Source organism: Theobroma cacao, chromosome 4 (assembly GCF_053813885.1).
Source record: "Theobroma cacao isolate CCN51 chromosome 4, ASM5381388v1, whole genome shotgun sequence".
In the NCBI taxonomy this organism is placed as follows: domain Eukaryota; kingdom Viridiplantae; phylum Streptophyta; class Magnoliopsida; order Malvales; family Malvaceae; genus Theobroma; species Theobroma cacao.
In genome coordinates, this window is record NC_142642.1 from 28,081,464 (window position 1) to 28,103,153 (window position 21,690).

Below are 21,690 nucleotides of genomic sequence, written 5' to 3' on the forward strand. Positions count from 1 at the left end.
CATGAAAAACTGGATTTGCAGCAATGTGAAGTGTAACTTGATTGTCACAAAATAATGAAGCTAGTGATGGGTGTGAAATTCGAAGGTCAGCTAATAATTTAAGAAGCCATACAATCTCACTTACTGTCGTGGCCATGGCCCTATACTCTGCTTCTGCGAAAGAACAAGAAACAACTAACTGTTTCTTAGATCGCCATGAGATAAGAGATGAACCAAGAAAGATGATGTATCCAGTGGTTGACCTATGTGTTGTTGGATAACTTGCCCAATCTGCATCACAGTAAACTTTGAGAGTCAACTGACTATTAGCAAGAAGCAACAAACCCTGGCCTAGGGACCCTGTCATATATCTAAGAACACGTAGAGCTGCATCGAAATGAAGCTAACGTGGGCAATGCATAAATTGACTTAGTACATGAATGAGAAAACTAATATCAGGTCTTATGATAGTGAGATATAATAACCTTCCAATTAACCTTCTGTGCTACCCTGGATCTGAACAAAAGTGGTCCTTCATTAGGATGGAGCTTGACCTGTTGGTCCATAGGTGACGAAACAAGCTTGCAACCAATGAGGCCGTTATTTGCCAATATATCAAGCACATATTTCCGTTGGCTCAAGACAATGCTGGATGGATAACATGCCACCTCGATGCCCAAAAAATATTTCAGCTTGCTCAAATCTTTAATACAAAATTCACGATCCAAGTGAGCCTTTAGTTTGAAATCTTAAATGCATCAGTCCCTGTTACTATAATGTCATCAACGTAGATTAATACTGCAACAAATGACTCATTGGCAGAGTATGTGAATAGAGAATGATTGGCATACGATTGAATAAATCCAATGGCTAGTAAGGAATTAGTAAACTTTTGATACCAATTTCGCGATGCTTGACAAAGTCCATATAGAGATTTCTTAAGTCGATAGACACACTACTCCTTATTTCTAGCAAGGCCTTGAGGTATTTTCATGTAGACTTCTACTTCTAATTCCCCATGTAAAAAGGCTTTGTTGATGTCCAGTTGGTATAACTCCCAATGGCGTACAGCAGTGATAGCTAAAAGACAGCGTACTATGACCAATTTTGCAACCGAAGCAAAGGTCTCATGGAAATCCACCCCTTCAATTTATGTGTAACCCTTGGCGAATAAAGGATATTAAAGAATCATGACAGATATCGTAATGAAGGATAATGGGGATTATAACAGATATGTTGGGGATCATGACAAATATGCTGGAGTGGGTACACATTGTTGTTGATTTCTCAAGCAAGTGCACATATCGTTAACAAGTAATAGAGTAATGAAGTAGAGTATCGTTCCCACAAAGAATTGTTTAATTCCTACTATTAACTACTAAAATTATAACACCTTAATTTTATCCAAATAATTAAAATAAAAAAAAACTAAAACTAATAAATTGAAACCAAAATTAAATAGTAAATAAAAGTCACTTAACTACGGATCTAAGATTATACTATCCCTCAATACTTCATCTGATTGTTGTCTCTCTCTCTTAACTCAGTTTAATGGATTAAGTTGTTAACCTAGAATCCTAAATTATTTACAAGTCTCTGTCGAGTTTCCCATAAAAATACCTCTCCCAATTAATTTACTATTTTTTTTAAAAGCCCCAATTAATTTATTATATGTCTATGCAAATTAAATTGAAGAAAGATTCATTAAGTTTGTGCTCTAATCCTAACTACGTATGACTTATAGGTGTATGTCCACCCTAGATGCAAATCAAATCACCTAATCAACTAAATGCATTCAATCATACGCTATTCTATTCAAGGTCTACCTAAATCTCCTTCGTTAAGGTTTAACCTAGGTTTCCTATTCAATCTAATTGGTGATCAGGCAATTAGAACATTGAGAATATAATAAAATAAACGACTTAAATCCATCAAACATAAACAAAAGAGAGATAAATAAATCAGACTACATATTGAGTTCAATCATAATCTTAGATAAATAATTTAATTCCTCATCAAGTCACATGTTATCATCAAAATAAGTTTAAACATTGAAAACAAAACTAAGAAAAATAAAGAATACAGAAACTCTAAGAGTAAAACTCTTGATCTCCAATTTTTTTTGAATCCTTCAAATTCTTCTCAACTTTAATGACTCTGTGGCTTGACTCTCAGCTGTCAAACTGGTGTTTCATTCTCTCTCTTTTAAAAGTCTTTCAAAAGATTATTTTTATAGACTTTGAAGTTAGGCTAAGTTGGGTGAAGAAAAAAGTCAATTTCAATCAGGATTTCCTCATCAGACTATGTGGGTCACAGCCTTTTCCAATTGATTAACAGAAATCGTAATAACTCTAAGACTACTACAGTATATTAACTTCGACAAGAATTTTTACCATATTCCAAGCCGAACTAGGTAAAGTGGTAAACATGAAAGTTGTACAGTTTTTCTTATCTTTTTTATGGACCAAGAATCTCTTCATTTGGAACTCTATAGAGAAAGTTATGGCTAAAATACCGAATTAACTAATTTAAAATAATTAAGTAAAATCTACTAATTTTTAAGCATTACTACAAGAACTAAACTAAATTACTATTAAAATTAAGCTCAAATAACTCTATATCATAAAGTTATCACACATTCACTCCAAAAGGTGATAAAAAGGTTGGCTTGAAATCGAAGTGCTCATGTTACTTCTAAGAGGTGTTGATATTTGCGTTCCACCACACCATTTTGCTGAGGTGTGTCTGTGCAACTAGTTTGTCTTTCCATGCCATGCTCAAACTAATGATCCACCAAATCTTCATGCTTAAATTCCAAACCGTTGTCTATTCGCAATATCTTGATTTGTGTATTGAATTGTGTCATGACCCACTAGAAGAAATAAAGCAAGAGATTTCTAGTTTTTGATTTTTGCTTCATAAGAAAAACCCATGTTGCTCGGCTATAATCATCAACAATAGTGAGAAAATAATGTGCTCCTGAAAAGGATGCAGTGTGATAAGGCCCCCAAAAATCCCAATGGATTAAATCAAAGGCATGTAAACTTTTATTTCTACAAATTGGGAAAGGCAATCTAGTTTGTTTCGCTCTACAACAAGCATTGCAAAGAAAATTGTCCTTTCCAATGCAGGTGACAAATAAATTTGGAACTATTGAAAGATTATCCAAAGGAATGTGCCCCAATCGATGGTGCCACGGCAAAGCATTATCGTTGCCTTTAGCCAAAAAAACCTTGCCTACCTCATTGGCTCCAAGTAGTATAATCCATTTCGCACTTTACCCAGTCCAATCGGCTTCCTCAAGAGTAAGTCCTGTATCACACAAAAATCAGGTCCAAAAATGAGTAAACAGTTCAAGTCACGAGTTATTTTTGTTCACAGATAGCAAATTAAAATGAAAATTAGGCACGCCAAGAACTTTATCCATGGTTAAATTGGGCCCAAGATTCACTTGGCCCACAACATGTACTAGCACAGTATCACCATTTGGAATTTGGACAAGTGGGATATTAGAACTTTTAACCATGTTGAACAAACTGTCAATTTGATGAGTGATATGATCTATGGCCCCAGTATCAATTATCCACAAGTTGTTCTTGCAAGATGATTTACTAGAAAATTTTGTAGTATGGACATTTGAGGCCATGTTGATTGTTGGTCCACTATTAAAGTTGGACTCATTTGTCTACTGGCCCATTAGATCCATCAATTACTAGGTATTGGGCCTACGTAAGCCTAGGCACAGATGAATAAGGTTCGTGACCCATGTCCGTTTCTCCCTCAACTGCAAATGCATGAGTCTACTTCACAACCACCATCGTTGGCATTTTTGTCTGATCTTCCTTGGGTTTCTGTCTCCGCTGCCAATCCGGTGGGTAGCCCACAATCTCATGGAAGAATCACGAGTATGCCCGATTTCGTCATAATGAATGCAATGGGGACGATTTCCTGCCCCTCTACAATGGTCTCACCAATCACCTATCTTTTGCCCACTACCATGCCTTGCACCTTCAATTGTCTGATTTCTCGCCGTCAAAGCAACTTTTTCGAGCACCGTGGGTAGTGATGCAGCCATTGCCAACTGCTTCTCTTCTTGTGCCGCTATCACATAAGCCCATCCAATAGTCGACAAGGGCTCCAAGCTGAGAATTTGGGAACACACGGTTTTGTAGCTTTCATCCAATCCCATCAAAAAGTTAAATACCTTTTCTTCCTCACGCATCTCTTGCATTTGTCTCAAGACACCACAAATGCACTTTCCACAAGTGTAAACCGGTAAGGGTAGAAAGCTTTGTGCTTTATTCCATAAAGCTTTCAATTTTCCATAATAAGTAGAGATTGGGACCTTCTCTTGTTGCAAAAGCATAATTGCTCGCTTGAGTTCATAGACTCTAAGTGCAATGCCTTGAGTGAATCGTTCTTGGAAATCAACCCATATTTCACTTGTATTTTTTGTATGTATTGCTTCTCCCTACATTTCTTTGACAAAGTATTAATTAGCCAAAATAGTACTATTGTATTACACTGTACCCAACTTTGGAAATCTAGGGACTTGATTTCTAGCTTCATAATCGATCTATCCAGGTACCCTGGTTTGTTCTTGGATTAGAGAGCATTCAAGAAACTATGCCTCTAAGTGAAGTAATTATTCTCAATTTCACTTAATGGATGTGTAACAAATATTAGGCCAAAATGATTTGAGGGATGTAAATAAAAAGGCGATTTGGTTTCGACTAAGGTACTGTTTAGTGTAGTCGTACCTATGGTGGATACCAAATTCTCGTTACCCTTACTTATTCCTTCCTTATTCTTATCGGCCATTAGAGAATTTTAGCTTAGGTTGTCTGCAACCTTACTTTGAGACCATGAAGAGTTTGAATACTCTCTTGAATGATTTATTCGATTAATATTCATCCGTTTATATACAAGTCATAGCATCAATATAAAAGGAAAACAATTTGTACAATAAAATGTAATGCTTAAATAAAGGTTATAACGTCCTATAATTAAGGAAATTAAGGGAATTAGATCAGAAAATTATATCACTAAGTCAAAAAGCATATTTATCATGATCTCCAGCATATTTGTCATATCTGTCATGATCCCTAACATACCGGTTATGATCCTCATTATCTTTCATTATGATATATGTCATAATTCTCTAATATCCTTTATTAAATGTTATATCAATATTTTTTAATTTAATTTTAATTATTTTTTATCTTTTAATTTTTATTTTTTTAATCTATTAATAAGACTACTCTAACAAAATGAGATGTCTACAACTATCTTATGTCCCTTCCTTAATTTCTAGAATAAATCATGAAACACGTTTTTAGCTCTATATATATACATGTACAAAACAAGCTCTTTTCATTTGCTTCCATACTACCAAAGAAAATTCCTCTTCATATTGAGCTCAAGAAAGAAACTAGCAAAATTGTAAACATGGAACTAGAATCAACAATCCTTTTCTCATCTCTTTCTCTTATCCTTCTTCTCTTTTGCTTCAAGTTGTTGTTTCAAATCAAAACTTCCAAACAAAACCTTCCTCCAAGTCCATCTCCTCTTCCTTTTCTCGGCCACCTCCACCTTATAAAAAGACCCATCCATCGCTTTTACCATAGTCTTTCCCAAAAATATGGCCCTATTTTCTCCCTTCGGTTCGGCTCCCGCCTTGTAGTTGTAGTGTCGTCATCAACAGCAGCCGAGGAATGCTTCACCAAAAACGATATCGTTCTAGCTTACCGCCCCAAGTTACTCATAGGCAAGTACCTTGGCTACAATTGGAGCACGGTCGTTGCCTCACCCTACGGTGATCATTGGCGCAACCTTCGTCGGATTGGTGCCATCGAAATCTTCTCATCCAGTCGCTTGAACGCCTTTCTAAGCATTAGAAAAGATGAAGTCAAGCGACTGTTGATGAAACTATCGAGTGATGATAATTCTGGACAAGAATTTACCAAGGTGGAGTTAAAATCTCTGTTTGTCGACTTAACTTTCAATAATATTATGAGAATGGTAGCAGGGAAGAGGTACCATGGTGGGGACAGTGTGACGGACGAAGGAGAGGCAAAGGAATTTAGGGAGCTAATGAAGGAGTCTTTTGCAAGTGGAGGAGTTGCCCATCCAGGGGATTTTCTGCCCATTTTGAATTGGATTGGTGGAAGGAGTTACTTGAAAAAATTGATGAATCTTGGAGAGAGGATGGATCGGCTTTTGCAAAAGTTGATTGACGAGGTTCGAGCTAAGAGGCAAGGGAATACTATGATTGATCATCTTCTTTCTTTGCAACAAACTGAGCCTGATTACTATACTGATCAACTTATCAAAGGCCTAATTCTTGTAAGAGCCCTGACCACTACCTTAAATTCTTATGTTTTTTATTTTAGAAAGAGGAGATTTCAATCCCACTTTTTGGCAAGCTATATATATATACTTATCACTGAAATCAAATACTCAAAAATGCTATATTAATTTTAATGTTTAATAAAAAAAAACCCATAGTAATTGGATTTAGGGATAAAATGAATATATAGTTTTGGCTTTGCAAAGAACATTTAGTTAATCCCTTGTTTTCTTCCTTTAGGATGTCAACCTCTAATCAGAAATTAAATTTAGCCTTCTCTAAGGGAAAAAAAAAATCAAACTAGTAATGGGACTTTCGTGATGAGAGCTCTATATATAATATTTTCAATTGTTTGGTGAACGAACGATGGACATTTTGATGATTCTAGTGAAACATTAGCTTTATTTGGGTTGAATTATATTCAGTCCTGAGGCAAAGAATTTTGTCCCACTCCAATTTTCTTATTATTCATTAAAACGGACAAGTGACGGTGAATGCAGATGGGCATAGGTAACATCCAAAAGCCAAAAATATAAAATATGTCCGACACGATTTCTACTGCTCAAGAATCTTCAATCACAGTAACTTTTTGTCACGGGCAAAGTAAAATTTTCAGCTAATCGCAACTAGCTAGTAAGACTTATGTTTTAGTGTCTTCGGCAGGATTGCAAGGTTATTATTTTCTTTTTTTGGATGAAATTGAAAGGTTATATTAAATCAAAACAGGTATCGACAAGAAAAAACTAATAATTAATGGATGCCCAAACTATTTTTTTTAATTAGTACCTCAGAAGACTTTATTGATCTTATCGATTCGCAAAGTTTTTATTTGGTTTAGGAAATTGCACGTGCATGCAATTATTAATATATTAAGAATGGTTTCCTCTCAGTCAAATAGCACTGGAATTTGCCAGTGAGGGATGAGTGATGGTCCAAGATTGACTCATGATAGGCATCCAGTCAAATAGCACTGGAATTTGCCAATGAGGGATGAGTGGTGGTTGAAGAAGACTCATGTTAGGCATGGTTCAAGCCAGTGGATTGTATATGTGGACCACTTTGGAACGGATCCAAGTCAATGATTCATAAAATCCAAATTTTGTGGAAAGAGTTTGCTTGAGTCTGTATTAATTGGAAGGTATCACGGCTGACACCACACGATGGCTTATCTACAAAAGATAAGTCCGTGCTCTGACAAAAAACATAATGAGCTTATATTAATTAGTTTTATGATACTTGTTGACCTTTCTCTTGCATTGTCTTCTTTAGAAGAAATATAGAATCCATTCAAGAAAGTGTTTTATTTTAACTTGTGTATAGATATTAATCTTCGTGAGAATAAAATTTACAGGTAGAAATTATATATTGTGTAGGTAATGCTGCTAGCCGGAACTGATACATCAGCAGTCACATTGGAATGGGCAATGTCTAATTTACTCAACAACCCAGATGTATTGAAGAAAGCTAGAACAGAACTGGATAGTCAAATTGGTCAAGAAAATTTGATTGATGAACCTGATGTTTCCAAGCTACAATACCTTCAAAGTATCATCTTTGAGACCCTTCGGTTGAACCCTTCAGTTCCTCTCCTACTCCCACACATGGCGTCAACTGATTGCAGGATATGCGGATACGATGTGCCACGTGACACGATCGTATTGATCAATGCATGGGCTATTCATAGAGACCCGACATTGTGGGATGATCCGACAAGTTTTAAGCCTGAGAGGCATGGGAATGGAGAGAGGGAATCAAACAAGCTGATGCCTTTTGGATTAGGAAGAAGGGCGTGTCCTGGAGCTGGCTTGGCTCAACGAGTTGTGGGCTTGACCTTGGGCTCATTGATCCAATGTTTTGAATGGGAAAGAGTTAGTGAGAAAGAAGTTGACATGGCTGAAGGTAATGGAATCACCATGCCTAAAGTCGTGCCATTAGAAGCCATGTGTAAAGCTCGTCCCATTGTCAACAAGGTTCTCACCGGAACTATTTAACATGGTTTTATATTTCTAAGCGGCTCACCAATAAATACAATTTGTTCAATGTGTAATAATAATGGTTATCTCTCGTTATGTGTGTAGCTTAAGCTTCAACAGAGCCTTCATACGAATAAAAAAATATAACTTTACTATGATTTTATTATCTCCCAATATGATTCGAGTATAATAATTAGAAATACACTTCGATATTTATCCACCTTAAATAATTATTTGTATAAAGATTGTTTTATTTAATCGTATCATCATCACATATTCTTATAGTTTCTTTTAGTAAACACAATTTGTTCATAACTAGTTAATGATGTTACCCTTAACGCTTCAAAAAGAAAATAAATAAAATATTTTAAAAAATCTTACATTAGACAGGTAGGGGAGTTCTGAGTGATTTAAAAAGTTAAAAGAGTTTAATAAAAACTTAAGAAGCTCGTCCTATCATGAATAAGATTTTTTATAAAATTATTTAAGTAAATTTTTATTCTTATCTTCTTATATGATTTTAGTGATATCATAAAATATACTTGAACTTTCTACTTAATTTAAATATCTTCATGCAAAGCGGTACTTTTATTTAGTATATTGTATTATAATAAATTCTAGTACGACAATTCATAAAATAAAATTCTCAACTATAGGAATTCTAGATTCGGATCTTGAGACTGAAAGAGTACGAATATATATATATATATATATATATATATATATATATATATATAGTACCTGTTCGCCTCTTAATGTGTAACTAAAAATTACTTGTAGAAAAAACATTAAAGCATCACTTTTCATTAGTGCATTGTGTAACCTCTTTTTGCCTTCACTAGCTACCTTGCATATTGCTTTGTTTATTTCTGTAAATCTGACTTGTGAGAGAATTTTTATAATGGCATAATATCTAAAGAAAACTTTTAAAGTATTTTAAAAAGTTTTAAAAATTTTTTATTTGAATATTTATTTATGATTCTTTAAAATATATTATAAAAATAATTTTCTTTGCTTTAAAGTAAAACACTAATTACAAAAGCAACATGTAAACAAAGGAGGTCATGTTGATCAACAGTAGGACAATGGTTAGATCCTCAACCTCTAACACAATAGAAACATATCTTGTAATTTGGTAAGAGACATGATTCTCTAAATAATTATGATGTCAATTTATAAACGTCTGGCACTCAAGTATTTTACTTAATATTAATATTTAAATATTTAATTTATTAATTGATATATAATTTTTTAAAAAATAAAATTTAAATTTTTTTATATAAAAAAAGCATTTAACTCAATATTAAATATAAATATATCCTGTCCGCTGTAGCACAAACGTTAAAAAAAATAAAAAATATATATAAATATGTCCTGCTAAAAATTACAAAATGAAAAAGGAGAAGCTATAAGTGTGTGCTTGAAGCACGAGAAGATGTGGTCAAAAAATATGGAGAGGTGGGTTGATGCAATGAAGCATGAGAGAGAGGCAATTTACGGTTCAAGGAGAGGAAGATTCAATCATTGAGAGGTGTCCCTGCTTTGCTAGAAGAGTATCACGTATGCGCTGACGCCTGGTTGAGCACGTTGTACAACATTAATTGACAGCCATCGCGGCTGCCATTTCTTGGCGCATTAATTACGACCATTTTCGCGAAGACAAGGGACAGTGCGATTGAGACTCTCGCACATCGGCCTTGACTTGACAGTGTAGACACTGACATATCTTAACCATTTTTAATTATAATTTAAATTTAAAATTTCAATATTAAGTCTCAATATCATATAGATTTCGTTTAATTTTATATTTGGTTTGTCAATCAAATAAGGTATTGTTGAGAGAGAGCGTACATGAAATTTTTTAATTGGTTTGAAAAGATGTTGGGAGAGATTTTATTGTATTTTAATTTTTTAATAATAAAAGAATTATTTTATTTTGTGATTACAGTTAAAAAGTTCGAATCAAGTAAATTATTATTTTATCCTATTAGTTTGATTTCTTTAAATTTTATTTTTGTTATTTCTTAAACAATTTTCTTAGCATGGTCTTTATTTTAAAGTGCTGATTCTTGACTTGTTTTCGGATATATGAATCTTTAGTTGTTGTTTTTGTTGTAATAATTTTTTATTCACATTTAAAATTAAATAAAAATGATGAAGTTATAGAGGATATTTAACTTAATTGTGAAAATGACACATTGAGTTATCTGTATTGGAAATTAATATGATATTTTTTAATTTTAAAAAAGAGGAACTTGAATCCGAATTCGGATATATATATATATATATATATATAATTTACAAATTTAATGCGTTATTATTAAGAAAACACTTATCATATTTAATTAATATGACTTCTTTTTTTTAGATTTAAAAAAAGTGTGATATTTTTTTTGAAAATATATGAGAATAAACACATAATGAAATTATTACATCATTTTAAGTCAAGCAACACCTAAAATGTCCTCAAATAAAAGAGAATAGATACTAAATGGAGAAGAATTCAATACATGCAATCTTAGATGTAGATTCTCATTACGTGTGACCATTCAATTGACACACTAAGTGCCTTCACAGTGGGCATGAGAAATTGAGCACTCCTAAGGTAACTGAAGTTTCTCTTTTATATGCTTGGTGAGATGAGCATTCTGGTCCAAAGCAATAAAATGCTTATTAGTTAACTTCCGAATGGCTAATAAAGAATCTGACTTAACTAGTATTCTTTAGCCTTTATCCCAGTATCAACACAAACTCCAATAAAGCGCTCAAAGCTCTGCTGTTAGAGAATACAATATACCTATTTTATCGGTAAATCCAAGTAATCGATTACCAAGTGCATCTCAAATTACACCTCCAACTGTTGCCAAGCCTAGTTGCCGTCTCGCACTGCTAACAACATTAAGCTTAACAAAGGAACTCTTGGGCTTTTCCCAAGCAATAAAAAATTCCTGTTTTCTTGCAATCTACTCTCTTTTAAAGTTGTCCCAAGCTTCCTTAGACTTGGTCCATACGTGCTGCCATGCATTATGAGGCCAGACAAAATCAGCATAAAAATTTGATGAGTTTCACCAAAACCATGGGAACCATATTGTGTAGTGGTCTTGGGTTTGAACATGGGAAAGTAACATTCCCTCCAATTCAAGAGGGAATCACCTTCCCTACCACAATTGCAATTTGATATCCATGTAAAATTACATTCCCAACAAAATCACATATCAAATGGTGCAAAGTGTTTCCCATAAATTAAAATTTCTATAAAGTGATTCACTTTTCACGTACCAAACGCTTTCTTAATTAAAAGGATCGGAGTGAAATACAAATCTAAATAAGGATTTTTGAATGAAATCTTAATTTTTTTTTGTATAAAATTTTTTTTTGTTTCTTCAATGTAGGCCTACTATAGATGATGCAATGTCATTCATCTTATCAACTTGGTTCTAATTCTTTTTTATTGGATTAATTGGCAACATCATATTTAGCCACAACTCTATATTGGCTTATTATATTTTGGGTAAAATACCCTAATTTTTTTAAAATTTTAATCGAAATTACACGAAAGTCTATTAGTTTTTAAAATAAACAATCCACACTAAAACTAAAAATACTGTTAATAAAAATAATGAAAAAGCTAAAATACCCTTTCTCTTTTTATTAATTTAAAAAAATTTTATTATATTTTTTAAAAATAAAAAAAAATAAGGAGCATCGACTCCCGAAAGAGGGGAGCCCAATCAGGGCTCCCAAGGGAGCACCTGGTGCTCCCTTTGGGGAACCTGATGCTCCCCATAGGGAGACTCGATCGAGCTCCCCAGGGGAGCTCCAGTGCTCCTCAATGAAGAACTTTTTTTTAATTAATAAAAAAAATAAAATTATATAATTCAATTATAAAAATTAATCAAAGATAAAATTATCTTTTTACCATTATCACATCAGCAAGTTGATAGAAATACTAACAGTTAACTAACAGTTGGACTTATATACCCAACGAAAATTATTTTTTTAGAATAGAGTGTCCATTTAGAAAATTAATCGACTTCCATGTAATTTCGATCAAAACTTAAAGAGTCAAGGTATTTTACCTTATATTTTTTAGATAAGCATCAGCCTTTCAAATTATATTAATTTTTATAAACTATTATGATAGCCATTTTTTTACAATTTTGAGAACAAAAAATTAGGTATAATTATAAATATTTGATTTAATAATAAATACATATATACGAAGATCTCTTATTTAAATATTAAAATTTTAATATTTATTTTCGTTATTGTCGTAACGTGCGGGTCCGGGAACCCGACCGTTAGACGTGAATGTGAAAACTCACTAAAAAATTAAACTAGAAGTCGCCACCAATCTTTTTTTTTACTAGGTGCGATTGGCCACCTATTGACTCGATTCTAATCGATGAAAACTTAAATTAATTTTAAGCCCACCGAAAAGAACCTTAAACCGGTCTACAATTTTCTGGATCTAGGTTCGGGAGTACGGTTACACCCGGGAAAGGATTAGCACCCCTCGGACGCCCGTTCCATGAACGGTACCATTTTTATATTATCCTATTGGGCTTTAATTTTTAATTTCACTAGATTTCCTTAATTATTATTTTTTATTTTATCTCCTATTTAACCTAAAATGGAATGCAAATGGGTGGCGAGATGAGATGCATGGCGTGAGATAAAAATGCCGGACAAATAACCTTTTATCGAGGATATTTTCCCGAATCCGCCCATCATACTGGTGGGACTCGGGATATTCTCTCACCTAGGGAATTATCCGAGAAACTCGCCTTCGCAAATTCGACGAATAATTCCCATCATCGGGGTCATCATACGTTTTTTTTTTTAAATAATATTTTTGTGCATAATGAACCTAATTCGGGCAAAAGCCTTTTATTAAAGATGGTTCTCGAGCTCTCCCATCATACTGGTGGGACCCGAGGACATCTTTTCACCTAAAAAACTTTTCGAGAAATACCAGCCTTCGCAGGATCCCCGGAAGATCCCATCATCGGGGCTTAAACTCGAAAACAGAAATATTTATATGCAATGATATGTATGATGCAATACATATATGCTATGCTAATGCAATTATCTATATTTTTTGTTATTATTAATTATTTTTATTTTACTATATATTTTATTATCATATTTCCTATTCTTATTTCTTATTATTATTATTATTTTTATCTTTATCTTTACATTTTTTGTTCTAAGTTTTTATGTTTTTCACTTATAGTTAGACAAATTGTTTATAATTCTATATTATTTTAGTGAACAAAACTTTTATATTTTTTATTATACTATTTTTATTTTATGTATTTTTATATTTTTATTATTATTATATTTTTCATAAGCGATTTTTATTCAAACCTAATGCCTAAGATCTTATTATATATATATATATATATATATATATATATATATATATATTATTTTTTTATCTTTATCTTCACATTTTTTATAGTTTATGCCACTTGATACTCAATGCTTAATTTTGAATTAGTTATTTTTTTACTATTATTTATTTATTTATTTTTATCTATTTAATGTCATGTATATTGTATTTTCATAAATTAATTATTTATTATATGTTTGAATTGTTATTATTTTATCATTTTTTTATCAAGTAATTTATTTATTATTTTTATCAAGTAATTTTTTTTTTATAATCAAACTCTTTATTTATTAAGAATTTCGGAATCTTGAAATCGATGCCCTCCCATCGTACTGGTGGAGCCTTGATTCGGATTCCGAGCCTAGGGAACATAAGCTCGGGATTGCGACTTCTCACATCCCGATCGATTATCCCATCATTGGCTCCAAGTTAAATGATTCTTTATCCATATTAAATAATCTATTATCTCATCCCATTTTTATCAACTCTACATTTTACGTAAAATTATCTCCTTTGATTTGTTTGTCATTTTACCGACCTTATTCCATTACATTTTACATGTATACATATTATATATATTTAGTTTTAGCAATTAGATGTATTTCTTTGTTTTGTTATGTATTTATTTATTTTTTCATTTACCTTTGTAACCAAATATCTACCTCTTCATAATTTTATTATTACTTATTATACATTTAAATATATATATATACTCCTATATTCTTATCTATCTCCATTTTTTACATTTTTTATATTATGAAACATTCTATTTTTATTCTTACCTATTTCATTTTTTTTTTTGTTTTTGTTTTTAACTAATCATCTTTAAAATGAAATTCTTGTCATTCTACCCCTTTGCATCTTTACACTTTTGCTCATGCTAATTTCCCTACTTACAGAATGCTATTTGAAGATTTTAAAGCATTATACTAAAATGATTTAACTTTGCTATATATCATCAATCACCACAATAAATCCAGTTCATACAAAACACAATAAATTATGAAAGAAATATGATTTTTTTACCTCACTTGGAATTAGAAGGTAGCCCGGGTGGAAGGATCACAACCCACTGCACCCTTTTGCCATGTGCACCATGGGTAGCTGAAGAAATGACTCTATCCTCTCTTGAACGGTGTCGTTTGGAGCCTCTTTTTTGCACTGAGGTACGATTTTCGTCCTTTCCTCTCTGTTCTTCTTGTTCCTGACTATTATGTTGCCTTTTTTTCTAAAAAATAATCTCCATTTGTTCTCTCTTGCTCTCTTTCTTCTCTCCACCCCCTTCACCGGTGATGGGATCCAAGGCTCTTGCCGTCCGCCTTTCGCCGGATCTGATGCCGTGGCACTGGGCTCACCCTTCCTTCCCTTGCGTCGGCAGCCGCTCCTCTCTCTATTCCTCCGCTCAACTCTTCTTTCCCTCGCGCCAGCAGCAGATCCTTGGCGCCAATCTGCAGCTGGTATTCACGCCGGCAACGCAGGCTAGGGAACCCAATCCTCTCTCTACTTGTCTGTGATAACCGAGCCTTGCTCTCTTTTAAACCCAACTCATCCCCTCCTTTCTAGCCGACAACATCTCACCCAAAACTGAAACACTCCTAGTTACTCAAAACCTCTCCTAAAAATCTAGATCTTCCCCTAAAAACCAAAACCCACACTCTAAAAAAATCAATTCCTATTTCTCTTGTTTTTTTTTTTATCGATTTTTCAGTATTGATTGTGGATTTTCGGTTGTTAGGAAGCTCACTAGGGATTTTTCGATTGCTTGTTCTTGTGGCTAGGGATTTGTTGGCTGCTAGAGATTAGGATTTCTTTTGGGTTTTTTGGTTTTCCTCTTTTGTTTGCAGGTTGTGCCTTGTTGCTTTGGCTTGCCGGATTTGAGATTTTTCTCCCCTTGTTCCTCTCTTTCTTTTTTTTTTGGCGACTACAGTGCCCCCTCTCCTTTATACCCGGTTCCTGGGCTCTAGAGGGGGCACGCTCCACTGCTTTGTCCCTGGGCACCAAGGGGCAAGTTCCACTACCCTGCCAGACGCGAATTTTTCGCGTCTGGCAGGTGAGAGAGGTGCCTGGTAGGGCGCGTCCGCACCCTGCCAGTCGTACCTCTCTCCTTTCTTTTTTCATTTTTTTTTAAAAAAATTTTATTATATATTTTTTAATTCATTTTTTTTTTTTATGATTTAGTGTCTACAGCTGCCCCTCTTTGAGCATTTCAAAAATTCGAAATAGTGCAAAGACGTAGACACTGTATTTGACTAAATTCTTTAATTCTCTTACCAAATTTTTTATTATTATTATTTTTATTATTTTTATTATTTTTATTTTTTATTATTATTTATTATTTATTATTTTTTTAAATAAATTCCTCAAAACTGAGGCCACGAAACTTTTAAAAATGAACCCCTCAAAACTGAAGCACCGAAACTTTAAAATGAACTCCTCAAAGCTGAGGCAACGAGACTTTAAAAATGAACTCCTTAAAACTGAGGCCACGAGACTTTAAAAATGAACTCCTCAAAACTGAGGCAACGAGAACTTTTTAAAAGTGAGCTCCTCAAAGCTGAGGCAACGAGACTTTAAAAATGAACTTCCTCAAAATTGAGGCAACGAGACTTTAAAAATGAACTCCTCAAAATTGAGGCAACGAGACTTTAAAAATGAACCCCTCAAAACTGAGGCACCGAAATTTTAAAATGAACTCCTCAAAACTGAGGCAACGAAACCTTTTTTTTTTTTTTTTTTTTTTGAAATGGTGAAAAATAATCAATTCCTCATCTGAAATTCATATAATTTTAAAGATGAATTTCTCTCTTTTTCAATTGTTTTAAAATTTTGAACATGTCAATTCATCTTCATCAGTTTCTTTTTTTTTTTTGGTGTTTTTAGAGCCTTCTCTTTGAACAATGGGGGATGAATCGATCATGCTTCCGATCTCTCGTCTTCCCCAATTCATTGCTCATAACTGTTTTCTTCTTTTATCATGTGCATGGTCCAATCATTCTTCACATTTTTACTGTACTCCATGCTATTGCTGTTTCCATTTCTTTCTCTCTCTTTTTAGTCTTTTCTCTTTCCTTTTTTACATTACCAGACTCCATTTCAGTCCTTGTCAATTACGATCCTTTTTCAAAATATTGCAAATATTTCTTACTTTATCATGCTCTTTATTAAGTATCATTCCAATTTTATGACAAATGCAATGCAATGTACTCATATCTCCTCTTTTGGCAGAATGGAAATGATGGCATTGTTGGGAGCAGAAAGGCTACTTTTCATTAGAAAAAAAAAGTGAAGTTTCTACAATCAAGTATAATGACAAGGAACAGGGGAAAATTAATTAATACAAAAGGGATACAGTCCTTTCTTAATGACTGTTTCGATAGATATTAACAGTAGTCTCAAAATTTTATCCCGAAATAGGCACATTTGTCAGCTCCCTTGTCTTTTCTATAAACATCTCGGATCATGATCTTCACCCTTTCTATGTTAAGCTTTTGTAGTACTTGGACCTCTTTCGTGTCTAGACCGCCCTTTCAGGTTTTCGCCCTAAACACATCTCCCATATTCAAGCCGCCTTTTCAGGTTTTCAACTTGAAAATTTTCTTTTTCTTCTTCTCTTTTTTTTTTATGCAAAATATTTCTTGACAGCATCGGCATTCACCGGGTTGGAAAACTCCCTTCCGTCCATCTCCGCCAAAATTAGTGCTCCTCCTGAAAAAGCTTTCTTCACCACAAATGGTCCTTCCCAATTCGGTGTCCATTTTCCGCGAGGATCATGCTGGTTCGGGAGAATTCTTTTCAATACTAATTCTCCTTTTCGGAACTGTCGAGAATGTGCCTTCTTGCCATATGCCCTCATCATTCTCTTTTGATATAACTGCCCATGGTAAAGTGCCGTCAACCTTTTTTCTTCTATGAGATTCAATTGCTCATAACGAGCATTAACCCATTCGACTTCTTCCAACTGTACTTCTTTAAGGACCCGAAGGGAAGGAATTTCTACTTCAATTGACAAAACTGCTTCCATCCCATACACCAAAGAGAACGGTGTAGCTCCCGTGGAAGTTCGGACTTTTGTGCGATAAGCATGCAAAGCAAAAGGTAACTTATCATGCCAATCTTTGTATATATCTGTCATCTTTTCAATTATCCTTTTGATGTTCTTGTTGGCTGCTTCCACCGCTCCATTCATCTTTGGGCGATAAGGCGTTGAATTATGATGCTTGATCTTGAACTTGGCACAAACCTCTTTCATCATCGAACCATTGAGGTTACTAGCGTTATCCGTGATGATCCTTTCCGGGAGACCATAACGGCATATTATTTCCTTTTGGATGAACTTACATACCACTTTCTGGGTCACACTGGCATAAGATGCTGCTTCTACCCACTTAGTGAAATAGTCAATTGCCACAAGAATAAACCGATGCCCATTTGATGCCTTCGGGGTTATCAACCTAATCACATCCATGCCCCACATTGAGAATGGACATGGTGATGTCAATACATGCAGTGAATTAGCAGGGGTATGGATTTTGTCCGCATATATCTGACACTTGTGACACTTTCGAGCGAAGTCTATACAATTCGTTTCCAATGTGAGCCAATAATACCCTGCCCTCATGACTTGTCTTGCCAATTTATGTCCGCTTGCATGTGCTCCACAAACTCCTTCGTGAACTTCCTCGACTATTCTCCGAGCTTCGGTTGAATCCACGCATCTCAAAAGCGTTTGATCCCTACTTCTCTTGTATAAGATGTTCCCATCCAAGAAGAAATTCATTGCCAACCTTCTAATGGTTTTCTTATCATTTTCTGAGCTTTGATCCGGGTACTGCTGAAATTTGAGATAATGCACAATATCATGGTACCACGGTTTCCCGTCTATTTCTTCTTCTACACTAGAGCAGTGTGCGGGGCACTCTCGAAGATTAATCATGATGGGTTGGATCTTGACATTGGTACCAACTTTGAACATTGCTGCCAGCGTGGCTAATGCATCGGCCATTTGGTTCTCCTCTCGGGGCAAATGGGTGAAGCAAATTTTGTCAAAATTTTCAATCAGCTTTGAAACATTCTTGTGATACCGGACTAACTTCGAATCACGTGTCTCCCATTCTCCTCGCAACTGATAAATAACCAAAGCAGAGTCCCCAAACACTTCCAAAATGTGAATTTTCCTCTCGATTGCTGCTTGAAGACCCATGACACAAGCTTCATATTCAGCTACATTATTGGTGCAATAGAAGTTGAGTTTAGCTATGACGGGATAATGATCTCCTTCTGGTGACACTAACACGACCCCTATGCCATGCCCCAAGGCATTCGAAGCTCCGTCGAAAAACATCTTCCAATTCTCTTTCTTTGATTCCTCCCCACTTGTTTGACATATTGACATCAAGTCCTCATCTGGAAACTCAAACTCCATTGGTTCATAATCCTCTTCCACCCTTTCTGCAAGAAAATCTGCGATTGCACTTCCTTTGATAGCTTTTTGGGACACATATACAATATCATATTCAGACAATAACACTTGCCATCTTGCCACTCTACCCGATAAGGAAGGTTTCTCGAAGATGTATTTAATCGGATCCAACTTCGCAATGAGCCAAGTGGTATGATATAGCATGTACTGCCTGAGTCGATGCGCCGTCCATGCTAAAGCACAACACATCTTTTCCAATGAGGAATACTTGGACTCGTATTCAGTGAACTTTTTACTCAAGTAGTAAACTGTCCTTTCTTTCTTACTAGTTTCATCATGTTGTCCTAACACACATCCCATGGATCCTTCATTTACCGTCAAGTATAAGAGGAGGGGTCTCTCGACCACAGGTGGTACCAATATTGGCAGACTCAACAAATATTCTTTAACCTTGTTAAAAGCAACTTGGCACTCCTCATTCCACGCCCCCGGATTATGTTTGCGAAGGAGTTTGAAGATCGGGTCACATTTGAGTGTGAGCTGTGATATGAACTGGACTATATAATTTAATCTCCCCAAAAATCCTCTAACTTCTTTTTGCGTTTTGGGAGGAGGCAAATCACGGATTGCTTGAACCTTATCCGAGTCAACTTCTATTCCTCTTTCACTGACGATGAAACCCAGTAGCTTTTCTAAAGTGACTCCAAAAGTGCACTTTGTCGGATTTAATCTGAGCTAAAATTTTCGTAACCTCTTAAATAATCTTTCAAGGTTGGTCGCATGGTCCTCTGTTTTGCGAGCTTTTACAATCATATCGTCCACATACACCTCAACCTCTTTGTGCATCATATCATGGAAGAGAGTCACCATAGCTCGCTGATAAGTTGCCCCGGCATTCTTCAAACCAAATGGCATCACCTTATAACAAAAGGTCCCCCACATAGTTATGAAGGTAGTTTTCTCTCTATCCTCTGGTGCCATCTTAATTTGGTTATACCCTGAAAAGCCATCCATAAAGGAAAACATGAAATAGCGGGTAGTATTATCAACAAGGGTGTCAATGTGAGGAAGAGGAAAATTATCTTTTGGGCTAGCTCTATTCAAGTCTCGATAATCCACACACATTCTCACTTTCCCGTCTTTCTTAGGTACTGGGACAATATTTGCAACCCATTCAGGGTACTTAGCTACTTCCAAGAATCCTGCATCGAACTGTTTTTTCACCTCTTCTTTAATATTCAACAACATTTCAGGTTTCATTCTTCTCAACTTTTGCTTAATCGGTTTGCATTCAGGTTTCAAAGACAGTTTATGGGCTACAATGTCTGTATTGAGTCCTAGCATATCTTGATAAGACCATGCAAACACATCTACATATTCATGGAGTAGCTTTATTAGTTTTTCTTTTTTCGTTGACACCAACGTCATACCAATTCTAACTTCTTTCTTATTTTCTTCATTTCCCAAATTAATCGTTTCAAGTGTCTCTTGATATGGGACAATTTGTCTCCCCTCCTGTTCTACTAGTCTTAACAAGTCCGGAGTTAAATCATAATCCTCCACGTTTTCTGTATTATCAAGTTCACTGACACTTGTACCTTTTTCAAAATTAACTTCAAAACCACTGTCGTTATCATCTTCGCATTCATTATTTAGAATCCTGGAAGGTAAAGGGAATTGAAATATGTAGAGCTATTATAAAGGTAAACAGTTAAAATAAAGGGATGAAATGACACGAATGGAAATGATTAATTATGAGAAGAGATATGAGAAATGCACTACGCATGTCAATTTATTAAAATGATAAATGATAAAAAGCCTGATACATAAAATTCCAATGCTCTTGGGCATAAGCATGGATGTTTAGTTTGCATTACTTTGAAATTGAATCACAAGTGACTGGTAAACTCATGGTGGTCCAACTGCTCAACTTTAGATTCGGTGGCCCGAGGTATGTAGTAGGAATCCCATCCACATTTCCTAACTGTTCTTCACCTTCCTCCATTGCACATATTGATAAATCAGAAAAGGCTTCCCCTAAAGCTGACACTGATTCTCGGCTCCCAACGGTGAGTAATTCAGGAAAGATGCAACCTCCAGATCGGAATGTCTCGTAAAGATGAGGATATGTCATTCCTTGGATTTCCAACTCATGCCCCTTAAAGAGAGCCAACCTTTCCTTTCTTCTTTCGACTATCATTTCTTCTCTTTCCTTTTTAGTTGGCTTGTACCCCAGGCCAAACCTTTCTTCATTTTTGGTAGTACGTATGGGACTTCTAATGCCTTGTAGTTTTTTTCCCAATCCTGCCCCCGCTCGGTATCCTTTTCCTAATATCTGACTGACAACCATCTTGGTGGTTTTGGAAAGCCTCGGAATAAGCGGTGTGGTTCCTTCTCCAACATACGTGGTGTTAACAAACTCGAAGGATCGGAAGGAACATTCAGGCACTTCTTCCGCCGCTTTCACGTAAGGCGTATCTGCTTGCTTGCTTATGAGTAAGTCCTCTTCCCCGTTAACACAGACAATCTTCCCTTCCACGATGAACTTGACCTTCTGATGAAGAGATGAAGGTAT

General features: G+C 35.0%; 2 protein-coding genes across 2 annotated transcripts; one reads left to right on the forward strand and one right to left on the reverse strand.

The window, feature by feature from the left end:
* Positions 1 to 3,946: 3,946 nt before the first annotated feature.
* Positions 3,947 to 4,800, reverse strand: LOC108661594 (uncharacterized). The gene is made up of 2 exons (XM_018119042.1): positions 4,753 to 4,800; positions 3,947 to 4,450 (listed from the first exon to the last, which is right to left on the reverse strand). Exons 1-2 carry the CDS (start codon positions 4,798 to 4,800, stop codon positions 3,947 to 3,949), a joined length of 552 nt encoding a protein of 183 aa, XP_017974531.1.
* A 545-nt stretch (positions 4,801 to 5,345) lies between these two features.
* LOC18601860 (cytochrome P450 81Q32-like) lies at positions 5,346 to 8,462 on the forward strand. The gene is made up of 2 exons (XM_007032944.3): positions 5,346 to 6,324; positions 7,702 to 8,462. Exons 1-2 carry the CDS (start codon positions 5,428 to 5,430, stop codon positions 8,317 to 8,319), a joined length of 1,515 nt encoding a protein of 504 aa, XP_007033006.2. The 5' UTR covers positions 5,346 to 5,427; the 3' UTR covers positions 8,320 to 8,462.
* Positions 8,463 to 21,690: the final 13,228 nt, after the last annotated feature.

What these genes read in the sequence shown, in the direction of transcription:
- LOC108661594 (XM_018119042.1), bottom strand. Translation starts at nt 4,800, where the DNA reads ATGGCCGATAAGAATAAGGAAGGAATAAGTAAGGGTAACGAGAATTTG. An exon ending in GTAAGGGTAACGAGAATTTG is followed by an intron (nt 4,451 to 4,752) that starts GTATCCACCATA and finishes AAAGAAATGTAG; the next exon opens with GGAGAAGCAATACATACAAA.
- LOC18601860 (XM_007032944.3), top strand. Translation starts at nt 5,428, where the DNA reads ATGGAACTAGAATCAACAATCCTTTTCTCATCTCTTTCTCTTATCCTT. An exon ending in TTATCAAAGGCCTAATTCTT is followed by an intron (nt 6,325 to 7,701) that starts GTAAGAGCCCTG and finishes TATATTGTGTAG; the next exon opens with GTAATGCTGCTAGCCGGAAC.